The sequence below is a fragment of the Acytostelium subglobosum genome (genome assembly GCF_000787575.1).
Source record: "Acytostelium subglobosum LB1 DNA, scaffold: scaffold14, whole genome shotgun sequence".
NCBI classification, from domain to species: domain Eukaryota; phylum Evosea; class Eumycetozoa; order Acytosteliales; family Acytosteliaceae; genus Acytostelium; species Acytostelium subglobosum.
The window spans coordinates 712,271-726,911 of NW_012236519.1; the positions used below are offsets into that span (position 1 = coordinate 712,271).

Consider the following 14,641-nt stretch of genomic DNA (forward strand, 5'->3'; position numbering starts at 1 on the left):
CTCCTCTGTCGACCTGTAGCTGTGGCATCATATTGGGGTCTAATATGTTGTAGTCAGTATCGTCATTGTCGCATTCAATCATTCGTTGATTCGTTCATTCGCTCAATCGTCTTTCATTCATTACATTTGTGTAGGAATCTAAGTGTTGGGTAGTATGGACCCTCGCGCTCATTAAAGAAGATCACCTCATTGTTGATAAGAACGAGATTGATATGGTTCTGACTGTTTGTGTGAGATAGATTGTAAGTGGTCCGTCGTTCGTTCGTTCGTCTGTCATCAACAACACACATGTCGTTGTCAAGTCATGTGTCAATGATGTCCACGACGTACCATTTGACCTGTACAATTGGGACCTTCTTTGGGAAGATGTCTTCTTCGACCTCTTTCAACGATGGATATGACGAAAGAATGGATGCCTTGATATTTCTCTGATGGGATGACTTGATCTGAGCATTGCTCGATGAGTTTGACTTTAGTGCGAGTCTTGTTGAATCAAAGTGATATATATGTCAGGACTCTGTCATCATCATCATCATCATCGATGTACACTATTGATTGTTTGCTTACTTCTTAAACATTGTTTAACTCTACTTTATACTATATATATATATATTTATAACTATGTTTAAGAATGAATGAACAAATAATGAAGTGTGTGAACCCTCCCTTCAAAAGTGAACCAACACTGAAGTTGAACTTTGATTCAATTCATATTGTCATGCCAACATGTTTGAACAGACAGTCCAACATGGATTCAGCACCTTCAGATTCTCCTTTTAATGAAGAACAACTATTTCGATGAATCGCCAACACACATATATATATATATATACATATGGACTCCTACGGCTCTGTTGGACAGCTGACACTTCCCAAACTGATTGTCAACCTGATAGTCCGCACAATATGGTTTAGTGATGATCCATCCCTCGATAGATCTTTCAAGCTTTCACTGGCATTGATCTGTCGTCACACTTTCAACCATTTATCATCGCTCTCATCATCGTGGGATCACTTTACCGGACGCAAACAGTGGATTGCTCACCTCACCTCTCCATATTGCATGTGGAAGCAACTCTCACATATCTCCACTGACACAATTGTCGAGCTTGCAATGCACACCCTCCAACATCAACCGCAACAACCACAGCAGCCACAGCAACAACAGCAACAACCACAGCAGCAACTACAAACAAACTTTGATTTACAGGTCGAACAAACAGTCAGAGAATTGTGTCAAGTGCATGCAACTTCGGCAGAGTGAATCCACATCAAATTTAGACACTCTGATGAGTTCAGCATCGATGTTGTAGCAATGGTCATCGTAGAGACACTTGTCGTCGCCCCTGTCACAAAGGTTACCTTTGAGCCAAAATGGCTGAAGGACAAGAGATCGGTGGTGGGCAACATCAAGGCCACCATCAAGGCATTGCGCAAGTACCAACATCTCGAATGTCTAGAGATCATTGGATGGCCAACGACCTTTCAAGGGTTTCGGGGCATCCATCGCGCCTACACTTGGCTCGTCAACTTCCTGCAACGCAATGACTGCCCGAACCTGAACAGTCTTGGRAATTCAAATTTTCAACGGAGAGGGATCGGGCCATCTCTCCAACCTATTCAAATGCTCCACTGCAAATGATGCGTATATATATCTGCACAACATCCGCTCGCTCACTCTGCTCTACATTCCATACGGTTTGGATAATGAAACAGAAACATTGCTGAGCAATATGTCGCACCTGACAAACATTGACTCTCTCTCACTGGTCGCCGCCGACAACTATTTCAAAGCAATTCCCGTAGTAGACCGGTGGCTTGTTCAGTACCTACAGAATAACAATGCCAGGCTGAAGCGACTAGAGATTGCCCATAAGATGTCAGTGGAGTTGCAAACAGCAATCAGTAAGCTAGTCAATCTGGAGCATCTGTCTTTGCCTCTGGTTGATAAAGCGTGGGCATCGGGGCATGCTCTCCCAACATCGCTCAACTCTCTCACACTCCAATGCATGTATGGACCAAGAGATTATCAAGACATTCAACTTCCAGATTTGATCGACCATGTGCTCGATTGTTGCGTCAACAGTCCAATCACAACACTCGAGTTCCGATTTCCTCACTCTAGAGCTAGTCACTACGCCCCCTACACTCTTTCGTGGAGTCGTTGCTTTGGCAAGTGGACATCACTGACCAAGGTGTCGCTCAACTATCACCCCTTTGAGGCGTATGGTACTGAATACGACTTGGGTTGTGCATTCCTCACAAAAATACTCGAGTCAAAGAGTCTGAGAGATCTCGAGTTGTTGCATCCATTCTATGGCATTGGCGAGAACCTTCGAGAGGTGATTCGCCATCTGGATAGCAACACAACACTGCGCACACTGACGTACTTTTGTAAGCGTTCGACCCGRAATGCCATATACACCAAAAATCCCTGGCYTTTGTCCTTCACTCCATCAGCGATGTGCAACACCGGCTGAGAGTGCCAATGGACCACGGGGAGGAAACCCTCTTCGAGGAATTGTCCAAGATGAAATGGACCCGAGTGACCTACTGTCGACTGACAGACAAGGACCATCTTCTTTAAGTGATCAAATCATATCATCAGCCATATTTCTCAACAACAACTTCAGCATCAACATCAACAAATTGAAGGGTCAATAAAGAATCCTCTCTTAAAAATAAGAGCCATGTTGTTTGTTTATTACTTACAGGCCCATCATCTGAATAGTGGGGAGTTCTACTTGGTTGTTGTAGTCGTTATCGTCGGTGCAGGTGCAATGTCCCCAATATCGGTCTCGATCATGTCCAACAGCGCACAGATTCCGCCTCCACACGTGCGATGGGTGCCGGCCTCGACCCATTGAAGATGTTAACTTAACAAGCAGCGAGTAGCGACAGACAAGGGCAAGATGACAGCCACCCAGAGTAAGGCGACACAAACAACTACAACTACTACAACAAAGAACAGTGCTAATAAACTAACATTGATATGAGTGGTGACAATGATCAGTCTGGTGGTGTTATGTATTACATAACTCGACGTTAACTATGTCTTCTACGTGTAGATAATAAATAATGTTTGTTTAGAGTGATTGTGAATGTGTGAAGTTGCTCAGCTTTGTTGTATGTGACTTCAGAGTGGGGTTGGGGTCATTTGTGGACCAATGTTTTTTCCTTTTATGGTCAAAATATACCCTCAGACATCGTTGAAGTGATTTCGTGCAGGATTGAGTGTCTGCAGTCGTATTGGGCGACGAGGATGGATGGAGACCGTTGATGCTCAGGGTGGGTGGAGCCTCAGTCAACCAGAGGTTCAATGAAGGAGGACCTAATTAATGCCACATTCACCACTGGGTCTATCGCTACCCTCAGGAGAAACATTGATTCGAAATAAATCATTCCTAGACAATCTCAATCACTCAATCAATCAACCCTGGAATATCTCTATCCAATCAATCAATCAGTAGATCGCTGCTCTACATCCTGTCAATCAAAATTTGGAATAATTCCTATTGATTTGGTAAAGTCGTTGGTGTTAATGATAAACATTTTAAAAGAGAGGGTCAGTTCAATCATTTAGATTATTCCGCTTTTTTGTAATTAATTAATTTGAAGTTCACTTGCAAGTCTATTGTTTCGTTCATTCATTCATTCAATGGTACACTTTTACTTATTCGATGTGTTATTGGATCACTTATGATCAGTGGACTTGGATAAATAGTCTGTCTATGCATAGACAGATCGAATCAAATGTGGCCTTCACATCGATGCACCAAACACGTCAACTATCAATTAGTTGTCATTGTTGTTGAAAGTGAGTCAGTCATTTGGGGTAGACCTCAAGGTTGTTCAAAGCTTTGTCATGGTTTCGTTTCACTTTATTCGTCAAGTCCTGTACATGTTCTAATGTCTTAGAGTACTGGATAACCTCCAACGAATCCTCTGATGAAGCAATTGTCATTACTATTGGTCAGTCTAAAGTATCCATTCTCTCCCCAGCCAGGTCCCCAACTATTCTTGATGATCTATGTTGTAATGAATGAATGATCATCAATGTTAGTGAGGGCCATGCTCCAACGATGCGACCAATAGCATAACATACCCAATAGTTTCCATCAGCATTATATCCTACTAATAGTATGGCATGATTCTGTACTCTGTTCACTTGTGGACAGGAGTAGACTCCTCCGCGGTATGCCTTGAGATTGCCATCGGTCCACATACCAATTGATATAGGTCCTTTTTGTAGTGCGTTGATAATAGTCTGTACATTGGTATCTGGTAACAAGTTGTATCCACTCCATTTGAAGTAGGTACCTTGTGGTTTGGAGCATTGTTGAACATATGCTTGATAGGGCATCGAGCTACCCATGGGCACGCCTGATGATTGTAGTTGCTGCCACACTGTAGCGAACCATCCACCAACACATCCATTGGATATACAGTTGACACAGTACTGCTCTGAGAGATCCAGCGAGTTCTTGTCGTAGCCCTTTTGAATGACAGCCATTGCCTCCAAGTTGGCCAAAGCTGTGAATGCAAAGCATGATCCACAATTGCCTTGATCACGTACAGGTGTCATCATACTGGACCAATCAATGCTACCGCCTTGTCCACGACTTGGTGTATTTGATGCTCTTGGCTGTTGTGTCGGTGGTACTGGTGTCTGTTGTGTTGGTGTTGACACTCCCTTGGCAACAGAGTATGGTTGTTGACCAGAGTATCCACCATAAGGATAATAATCGCAATAGAAGTTATTGGTCTGGCCTGCACATTGTGACACTACACAAGCAAACTGTGTACTCTTTGCCCACACCGACACAGTATACGGACATACACTGCCCGACGCACAAGTCGATGTCTTCCAATTGAGTTGCCAGCAGTCTGAAGTACACTGTTCAGTATCTATATCGCTCACGAGCATAAGTAAGTGCATGATCATATCATACTTAAGTATCAAGATACATACATCTAATAAGATAAAGTTACCTTTAGTTGTGTAACGCCATTCACTGTTGATTGAATAGAGTGCAGCGGGACTTTGACCACCTGAACATTTGTTTGCGAATGTTTGAAGTGCTGCCTCAATCGTCTTGTTCCATTTAAGTTGTGGCAATGCATTTTGAGGTGGAGGATTGACATATAATCTCCATTGATTCTGTATAGAAGTAATCATACTTATCTCACTATTTGTAAGAGCTGCACCTACACCTCCATCATTCCAACATATCAAAATTATAATTATTAATAAATATTTATTCTTCATCTTATTTATATATGTGTTATTAATTATGTAAATCTAGAGATAATAAGACGAAGATGAATCTCTGACTACATTAAAGGGTAGTACTTTGACGACCTTTTGGAGACTCAAGGTGGAGTCCCAAACGACACACCAAAAAAGGAAATAATCCCTTTGACCAACCACCTTCCGACAAAAAAACTACTTCCAAGATCTCCCCTTTCCTTCAAGTCTAGTCTAGACTACAAGTCTCGTCTCAATCTCAAAGACCTGACAAAAGAGATAAAGTTAACAAATAATATTAGAATAATAGAAATGAATAAGAACAAAAGAATGATATGTTTATTATTGATGATAATGGTGTTACCGAATTTGATGACAGGAGTAAAATCATTGGATGTACCTTCAGATGATATATTATATCAATCATTTTTAAATTGGATGGATCAATTCAATGTAGCATATACATCACAAAGTATATTAGAATCAAAGTTTATTACATGGAAGGAGAATATAATATTCATTGCTAATAACAATGAACAAATAACAACTCCTGATGTTGAAATAGAGTATAATAATCAACAAACCAATATGAGGTCATTGTTGTCAATGACTCCAGTAGAGACTTATCCAACTTTAAATTCACTTCAAAGTATGTACATCACATCAATCTATCTATCACCTTTTAACATGACTATCGTGATACGTCCTAGTGTCTGCCAATTCATTCAGTGACCTATCAAATACAGAGTTCTTGGCAACTCATACTGGACATATTCCTGGAGGCTCACCAGTTGCTGTGGCAGCTGCAGGTGGTCCGACATTATCAACTGGTGTCATAGTTGGAGTGGCATTGAGTGGAACAGCCTTTGTTTCATTCTTAACCGCAATGGCTATATATGCAAGCAAGAGAATGAGTGGATCAAATTCTAAACTAAAATCAGATCCAACCAAGACAAGATCAGTTCCAATCATTACAGATCCTTCATCTCCAGTGGTGTTCAGTGTACATGCATCAACTCCAACAACTACTACTACTCCTCCTACTCCTTCAGCTTTAGGATCAAATCAACCTCAAGTAGAAGATATGGAAGAGATTGATTTGAAAGATGATAAATCACCTGTTAGAGGAGGTATCAACGTCTTTGACTTCTCAAGGAATCCAAGACATTCAATCACAGCAAGGCACATAACATTTGATAACATATCCAATAATGCCAATCAACAACCTCAATCACCAGTTATATAATAATATTAAAAATAATAATAATAATAATAATAATAATAATAATAACTTTATTCTCCTCAACGTACACATAATTACCATTTGATCAAATCCTCATCAGTTGATGGTGTTGGCTTAGTGGGAGTGTGATCGACAAAGGTAAGAGTGTCATCCAATAGACTGAACCTGGCGGTGGTCGTGCCATCTGGTGACACGAACATATTTGTGTTGCCTGGCGCTATCTTCATGCCTTGTGGACGCTTCCTGAATGATGATGTCTTTGATGGAAGTGGTTCAAACTGCGAGTCAACTTCATTGTCGTTGGTATCTGTTGGCTGTTGTTGTTGTTGTTGTTGCTGTTGTTGTTGCTGTTGTTGTTGCTGCTGTTGTTGCTTCTGTTGTAGTTGTGATTGAAGTTGTGCTTGAAGTGCGGTTCGAGAGGAGGGTAGCAATGGAGCCATGGTTGTTGGCGCAGGTGGGAGTTGAAGTGCTCCCGTGCCAAGATACATGCTTCTTCGGTTAACTGATCTCGCCATGTTTGTTGGTATGTGTACAACCTCTTCCTCATTGGCTAATGGAGGTGGCTGTCCATTTACATCCTGTTGCTGCTGTTGTGTCTGCGGTTGTGGCTGTGGTTGTGGCTGTGGCTGAGGCTGAGGCTGTTGCTCTCTACGCGATAGTACTGGTGATTGATTTGGTGATGTAGATGTTGTTGTTTGGCTGGTGTTGTTGGGAGTTGTAGTGGATACTGGTGTGACTAGGGATGACTTGCTTGGAGGTGGCTTCGAAGGCAATGCCGCTGCCCTCTTTTGCATCTCGGATATAAGTGCTGATTGTTTAGTGTTCATGGTCGATGGTGTTGATGATGGTGTTGATGATGGTGTTGATGTGGAGGTGGAGGGTGTTGGCGGTGTCATGGTCATGGGCATGATAGTTGGTTGTAATATTACATTGTTGTTGGTTGTTGATGATGATGGAGCTGGATTCTGTGGCTGTGTTGCTGGTGCGCCAGCTGTGTCCTTGTAAACGAGGTTATAATGTCTGATGATAAACTCGATTGTGGCATTGGCACTGGTCACAGACTCAATGTCCAGTTGCTGTGGATATAGTATGTTGGGCGCCAGTACCACCGCCAGGTTGCTGGTCGTCATCCTGTTGGACTTGGACTGTGCGGTGATCTTTGTCGCCATTGACATCAACATCTTGAACAACGCCTTGTTGCATGGTGGCAGTTGTTGCAGTGTGCCAGCCAGTTGACTGGCGATGACTGTATGCTCGGCCAGTGACAGTGGACCCTTGAACCTCTCCTGCGCCACACACTCGACCACAGGCTGCACCAACGGGCGGAACAAGTCAAAGGTCAGCAGGGGCGTGGGAAGCTCGCGAAGGAATGCCTTGAGGAAGCCAGTGACGAGATGGGGCTCGTCACACGAGTCAAAGTTGGTCATTGATCCTTTGTGAATGGCTGTCTTCATCTCTGTCAGGTGCAGCTGGTTGGCGGACACTCTGAACAGTCCCTCCGTGCCCAGTATATCCGGTCGCTCAAGATATTGAATGGCCTTTGTAATGATCGCGGGCACTACATTGCCTGTCTTGCTCTGCATGTTCTCCAAAGGTATTCCAAACAATCCTGATGCGCGAGTTGATGATGCAGCGTGTGAGTGAGCAGCATGCTTGTTGTTGCTGTTGTTGTTGCTGCCATGCTGTTGTTGCTGTGGCAATGGTTTGGCGGTGGCCGAGGCCACACCATCACTGTTGGCAAATGTGCTGGCCAAGGGTGTACCCGACAACTCGTTCGCATAGCTTCGCTGACTCTTCTTATCGACCACAGACTGTCTTAGCTTGGCAGTGTTTTGCTTCTGTCGCTCGATGTTTGGTAGGATCTCGCGGACTATCTCCAAGTTCTTAATGAAGTAGGCTTCGTACACCTTGATGTAGTCGTAGACAGAGTCGACACTCTCCACTGTTATCCTATCGATTATCTCCTCAAAGATTGACAATGAATCTATTGCCACCTCTGAGAACTGTTGACTTGTTATGCCAACCTCTTGCTCAGCCTCTGTCAATCTCTCATTCGGTACATTCTTCCTCTTCAATATCTGATAGTTCTCATTGGCAGCGTCAAAAGATACACGGAACTTGTCATACCTTGCTTTGGCAATCTGTCCAGTTTCATTGATCATGTGATTGGAATAGTTCCAGGGGTGGTGATTGATATTGATGGAGTGATTGGAATAGTTCCAGTGATGGTGATTGAGTGTGTTAGTAACTGTTTGAGGCATCGATTAATCAATCAAGATGACCATCACATCTACTCACCAATGCATCTTTGAGCTCATTCTTGAGATACTCTTGCCATTGATTCAAGAGGGTGTTGCCAATGCCAATGTCTAGCTTGGAACGACTCACTTCGAATTGGTTGTGCATGTCGCCGATGATGGTCATGGTGGGACCGAGGATGGCCGCAGAGGACGTGGTATGACCCTCCTCCTGTAATAATTGATTGCCACACTCTGTGAAGCAATCGGCCAACGTAGTATTATCATTGATCAACACTTGATGTGCCTTTGACTGTCTCTGTAATCTAGCTGTTATATCCTTTATATTATTCCTAATAGTATCCAATGACTTTGTCTTTATTCGATAGTCTGGCAACTCTGTCGACTCCCTTTTACTCATCTTATCCCTTACGGATACGATGGCTTCGCCATAAGCTCTATTTATCTTCTTCATTCTATCTATGTTTGTTATTGATTGATTGATTGAATGATAGATTGAATGAATTGTATTACTTACTTTTTTGCATTGGATGTATCTCCCAACAATGTGGGCTCGTCATCAAACTTGTAAAAATCTTTGCACCTTGGGTCCAGTGATCAGATGACATCATGGGGCGATTGGGAGTGGGGGTGACCACACACACGACTCATCCTAATCACATCAACCCATCAATCTGATCACTGAAATAGATCCATCCTTTATTACTTTGTTTGTACATACACAAAGAATGATTGAATGATCAGGAACGTCTTATAATGTGTACATCAAAGTCTGTTGGAGTTGCGATCACTCCAAATAACATGGACTCATCAAACTCTATGGAGGAAGATGAGGTTGGTGGTGGCTTGCTGAATCGATATCTTCGGAAGAGAGTGGCAACAAGAAGGTAGAGCTCTTGCTCTGCTAGTGCCATGCCTAGACAATTGCGTGGCCCAGAGCCAAAGGTACATTTGACTCGATTGACATTGGCCGCATTGTTGATGAATCGCTCTGGATGGAATTCAAGTGGTTTAAGCCACACTGACTCGGTCAACATTGATCCATGTATGTTTTGAAGAATGAGTGTGTTCGCCTTGATGGTGTAGCCGCGGAACTGGCCATCGTAGGCCGCAACGTGGTACATGCCAAAGGGCGCCACGACAAATCTCCGCATGGCCTCCTTGATCGCTGCCACAGTATACTCTGTGTCGGAACGCTGTTTGTAAGTCGGTACGATTCTGTCGCCCATCACAGTTCTGAGCTCTTCATGCATGAATGCCTGTTGATCCGGTCGGTTCGCCATTGCCTTGATCAGCGCTGAGATGGTGTTGGCTGATGTGTCTGTGCCCGCGACCAGCAGGTCACCTACAGCGCCACACACACCTCTCATGTCCAGCCGGCCCTCGGCATGCTCCTTCAAGAACGTGTCGAGGATGTCCTGGCCGGGCCGATCGTTTGAGTATATGACCTGGCGTCTCTTGACCAGCTGCTCGACATACTTGGACATGGCAATGTTGGTCTGGTAGTACTCGCGTCCTTTGGCTGATCGCGCATACCACCCCTTGAGGAAGAGCAGGTAGTCAGAGGGCTTGATCGCGCCGCCCACCTTGAACACGCTGTCGATCAAGTCGATCACGTCGGTGGCCTCTCTGTCGCTGCCATCGTAGGGGAATGTCACCGAGAAGATCAGACGCATCATAATGTTGAGCGTGCATATCTTGAGCAGAGGGATCGGGTTAACGGGTTCGCCCGTCTCAGCGAAGCGATCGATGTGTTGACACAGTTTGTTGATCTCGTCCATCACGTGCGACTCGTGCTTCTTGATCACAGTGGGCCCAATGCCAGAGAGGGCTAGTGTGCGCAGCATCCTGTTGTAGTCGCCGTTTGAGTAGGTGATGTTGGCGACTGCGCTCACTGCCGATGCGCTTGGCTTCTGGAAGCGATTGGCAAGCCAGTTGGGATCGTCTATGAAGGCGGTGCGTAGTGCGTCGGGGTCTGAGAATACGACTGCCTCCACTGCACCAAGTTTGAGTCTCATCACAGGGCCGTGCTCGAGGCTAAGTTCATTGATGACATGGTGTGGTGATGATCCACTGACCAAGTGTAAGTTACCAATTATTGGCCAAGGAGTAGGTCCAGGTGGAAGATGTCTAATGTATCTATTCACAATCTATTCAAGGACCGTGGTTGGTCCAGTATGATCGATCAGTATCCCGTTTGATTGATCGTTTCAGTGGGGATGTGTTGCGCGTGACTATGGACATACCTTCTCATTTATAATCCATGCCAAAGATAACAAGATTAGACTACAACATATCCATATGATCTCGACATAAGTCATTGTGATTGATTGTGTGTGTGTGTGTGTGAGTGTGTGGAGGCTAATTTGTGGATTGATGATACTGGACCCACTTTGAACTTGATCAATTGATTAATTTAAACTTTCCATGGAAACAAATACACAACAAGTACAATCATCACCAGTATTAACACAAATGTTAATAAATCATATTATAACATTGGTTTGGAATGATGCTGCCAGACCAAAGTGGCAGAGTACTGATTCAAGAAAATGGAGATTATCATTAACATTGATTAGTTGGAGAATACATCACTTTATCTCTACAACTCTCATTAAGGATGAGGGAACTCAAACATAATACCAAGTCAATATCAATATCTACAAACTTTGCTCAACTTATGTTGGTACAGAACAAAGCTTTGTGTAAATGGATTGGAACCAATACCAATATCCAATACATACGCAATAAGACATCAAACTACAAAAGAGATACAAAGGACCTTAATGATGAATCCAATGCCATCGAGTTTGTAGCATTCCAGCAGGCCATTGACGACCATCCATCACTAATCAACAAAAAAACATGGTATTGGATGTAGGCATGGTGGAATGGTCCCAGTCCAACTTGGATGTTCACTCAATCAATCAATCAAACTTAAAAGTCAAATAAAGTATAAGAGTTTGGGTCCAGAATGGGACACCATTCATTTATTAACATGTACAAGTGCACTTAGAGTGCAGCCTTGGCCTTTGCGAGGAAGATGTCGTACTTGTCGCCCATTGAAGCGCCAGTCAGTTGTGACTTGACCCATCGCTGTGCCTTGATCACCAGCTTGTCCCATTGAGCCTTCTTGTCAGCAAATGACTTCTCCAGCTTGCAGATGACCAGAAGAGTTGTCCACACATCAGGGAAGCTCTTTAGATCGTCAATGATTGAACCGCTAACTGTGAGTGAATGTGGCAATGCGCTCCAGCTGCCATTGGCCTTTTGAGTGCGAATAACATCCATTAGTGGATCACCGGTAGTTGGCTTGGGTGTTGGTGCGCCAGATGGTCTGATAGAAGATGTTGGCTTTGATGGCGACTCACAACGCATCTTCTTATCCTTCTGGCCTGAGGCGTCGAAGCTTTTCTTCCTGGGCGCCTGCTTCTCCTTCATTAACTTGATTGACCTCATTTTAGGGGCTGGGGCCATGCAGTCGTCAGCAGACTGTACCTGCTGCACACCGCTCTCCAGGAAGTCCATCTGCTCGTTGACCTCATCCATCTCCTCCTCCTCGCACTCATCATCATCGTCATCATCGCTACCAGATGAGTTTCCATCGTTTAAGTCATCGTCAAAGTCTCCCTGGGACATTGGCTGTGCGAGCGATCTCGAAATGGATGAGCTGCGTACCGATGAGGACTTGGTCATGGCCATGGCATTGCCAAGTCTGGAGCCGCCTCTGCCACCGCCGCCGCCTCCGCCTGGGGCACCGCGGTACATAGAATTATTGGCGGTTGATGTTGGCTTGACGTCGACGACAACCATGGTGTCCTCAGTGGGTGTGGACGACTCTGAGACCACAACGAATGATGTGTGCTTGGAAATGAGGTGATACTTCTTGCCGAGTGCGACTATCTGATCCTTGCACTCTTGCTTGGTCTTTGGTTGCTTGCGCTCCTTCTCCTCGAGATCACGAATGGCCAGGGCGGCAGAGAGAGTGTGGAGCGAGTCAGAGCTACGTTGAGCCTGGGCAAAGTCCACGGCGACCTCATAGGAGAGGGTCTGTCCGGTGGGACCATCGGCAGTGATCTTGATCGACTTGTTCAAGGTGGTTGGCTCCGACTTGACCAGGGCATAGATCATCATTCTCTCGTTGTTGAACAGTGGTCTGATGTTGGCTGGTGCCTGTACGACTTCCAAGCCATCCCAGTCCACCTGGATGTTGGAGATGGTTGGCTCCATGGCAATGCTCATCAACTTCATCACCTGTGTCTCCATCTGGGCGTTGTCATTAATGAACTCAAAGTAACCCTTGCAGGCCATCGACAGTCCAGTGACCAGCTGACGATCAACTCCGCCTCCAATGCCCAGTGTAAAGATCCTAGTAGTGTTGGCCTCCTTGGCTACATAGTCAACCAACTCGTCTCTCTGTGAAACCTCTCCATCGGTGACTATATTGAATGAGTGGGCACGTTAGTATTTATGATCATGGGGCTGGAGACAAGTTGAGCATATACATACGAATAAACACTTGTCTTGGGTATTGCGAGTCGTTGGGGTTGCGCAGGATGGCCTGGATTGGTGGCAGCAGCTCAGTGCCACCTAGATTGGCATCGATGTGAGTGATGAACTCACTGGCTCTCTCAAGACTGGAATCGTCGTATAGACGCGACTCTGGGAACAGAGAGTTGTAGGATGATCCAAACAGCCAAATGTTGAACTTTGACTTCTCAGTGAGTGATCTCATCAGGATCTCAAGTGCGCGCTTTGCCTTGGCAATGGCACCTCCACTCATCGAGCCAGAACAATCGAGCAGGAAGATGAACTCTGACTTCTGATCGACGTCCTCTGGTGCGACCGACATGTGTGGGTAGTAGTTGATGCCCAGCGCGTAGGTCGAGTCTGAGACGGACTTCTCCAAGAAGTATGTTGGACGCTGAGTGTTGTCCTTCTGATTGATCACGACGATGATGTTCTTGTCGATCTTGCCTTCGTGGCGAAGTGTGAGCTTGGCCTTGTTGCCATCTACCTTGGTATCAGCATGGTTGTAGTTGAGTACCTTGACCGATTGGATGGCCGATGACAGTTGGACGTCCATGTTGAGCGTCAGGTTGAAGCCCTTTGTTGGGAACATGTAGCGATGCAGGCCGTAGTAGTACTCGTCCAAGTAGGTGCCAATCTCAGAGACGATGGTCAGTGTGACAGTGACCTCCTTGGTGGGAGGCAGGTTGCCAATCATTGTGGTGAATGAGCCATTGTCGTTCTTCTCGACCATGAATGCCTGGTGGCCACTGGCAATGGCGTCCGAGTACTTGTTCTGAGCTGCCTCCTTCTCCTTGATCTTGGCAATCAGCACCTTGTCGTCGTAGGTGACCACGAAGCTAGACACGGCAGCCTGTGGCGCCAGGGGCATCTGGTACTTGGCCTCGACTGGCGAGGTGTTGCCGTTCTTGTATCGCTGTGTCCAGACAGAGACCACTGCGGCGTCCGACACGGTTGTATCAATGTTAAAGTCTGTCAACTCGAATGTGTTTGATGCGGGCGCTGACTTGGCCGCCAGTCCAACGAATGGTTGAATGGCATTCCTTTCCAAACGATCAAAGAACAAACTCGAGTACTTTGTCTTCTCACTATACTCATCAGCTGTCTTTGCTCCACTTCCGCTTCCACTTCCAGTCTTTGAAAAGAATGATTTCAGCGCTTGCATATTTATCTGTATATCTATGTATCTGTTTGAATGAATGAATAAATGAAACAAGTTCAACTTAATATTTATAAATTGTCAGTTCAATTTTAATTTAATTTGGTTTGTTCATTCCGGATTTTTTTTATTTCAGATGAGGGCTTATCGTTGGTGCAACCCCCTAACCATCACTTTTTGATCCAAAACACTTCAACGAATGA

General features: G+C 44.9%; 8 protein-coding genes across 8 annotated transcripts; 2 read left to right on the forward strand and 6 right to left on the reverse strand.

The window, feature by feature from the left end:
- Positions 1–113: 113 nt before the first annotated feature.
- SAMD00019534_072960 (hypothetical protein) lies at positions 114–578 on the reverse strand (the record flags this gene model as incomplete). The annotated part of the gene is made up of 3 exons (XM_012897703.1): positions 114–222; positions 331–483; positions 568–578. The coding sequence occupies 3 exons, from the start codon at positions 576–578 to the stop codon at positions 114–116; spliced, it is 273 nt and encodes a 90-aa protein (XP_012753157.1).
- A 1,155-nt stretch (positions 579–1,733) lies between these two features.
- Positions 1,734–2,480, forward strand: SAMD00019534_072970 (hypothetical protein; the record flags this gene model as incomplete). Its single annotated transcript, XM_012897704.1, has 2 exons — positions 1,734–2,394; positions 2,461–2,480. 2 exons carry the CDS (start codon positions 1,734–1,736, stop codon positions 2,478–2,480), a joined length of 681 nt encoding a protein of 226 aa, XP_012753158.1.
- Positions 2,481–3,914: 1,434 nt separating this feature from the next.
- Positions 3,915–4,927, reverse strand: SAMD00019534_072980 (hypothetical protein; the record flags this gene model as incomplete). The annotated part of the gene is made up of 2 exons (XM_012897705.1): positions 3,915–4,028; positions 4,106–4,927. The coding sequence occupies 2 exons, from the start codon at positions 4,925–4,927 to the stop codon at positions 3,915–3,917; spliced, it is 936 nt and encodes a 311-aa protein (XP_012753159.1).
- A 660-nt stretch (positions 4,928–5,587) lies between these two features.
- SAMD00019534_072990 (hypothetical protein) lies at positions 5,588–6,488 on the forward strand (the record flags this gene model as incomplete). Its single annotated transcript, XM_012897706.1, has 2 exons — positions 5,588–5,897; positions 5,959–6,488. Coding segments are annotated over 2 exons (840 nt in total), but the record flags the coding sequence as incomplete, so codon positions are not given.
- Positions 6,489–6,565: 77 nt separating this feature from the next.
- SAMD00019534_073000 (hypothetical protein) lies at positions 6,566–8,653 on the reverse strand (the record flags this gene model as incomplete). Its single annotated transcript, XM_012897707.1, has 1 exon — positions 6,566–8,653. One exon carries the CDS (start codon positions 8,651–8,653, stop codon positions 6,566–6,568), a length of 2,088 nt encoding a protein of 695 aa, XP_012753161.1.
- Positions 8,654–8,759: 106 nt separating this feature from the next.
- On the reverse strand, positions 8,760–9,309 carry SAMD00019534_073010 (hypothetical protein; the record flags this gene model as incomplete). Its single annotated transcript, XM_012897708.1, has 2 exons — positions 8,760–9,208; positions 9,267–9,309. 2 exons carry the CDS (start codon positions 9,307–9,309, stop codon positions 8,760–8,762), a joined length of 492 nt encoding a protein of 163 aa, XP_012753162.1.
- A 180-nt stretch (positions 9,310–9,489) lies between these two features.
- SAMD00019534_073020 (hypothetical protein) lies at positions 9,490–11,070 on the reverse strand (the record flags this gene model as incomplete). The annotated part of the gene is made up of 2 exons (XM_012897709.1): positions 9,490–10,899; positions 10,996–11,070. The coding sequence occupies 2 exons, from the start codon at positions 11,068–11,070 to the stop codon at positions 9,490–9,492; spliced, it is 1,485 nt and encodes a 494-aa protein (XP_012753163.1).
- Positions 11,071–11,761: 691 nt separating this feature from the next.
- SAMD00019534_073030 (hypothetical protein) lies at positions 11,762–14,444 on the reverse strand (the record flags this gene model as incomplete). The annotated part of the gene is made up of 2 exons (XM_012897710.1): positions 11,762–13,188; positions 13,259–14,444. 2 exons carry the CDS (start codon positions 14,442–14,444, stop codon positions 11,762–11,764), a joined length of 2,613 nt encoding a protein of 870 aa, XP_012753164.1.
- Between the last annotated feature and the right edge of the window lie 197 nt (positions 14,445–14,641).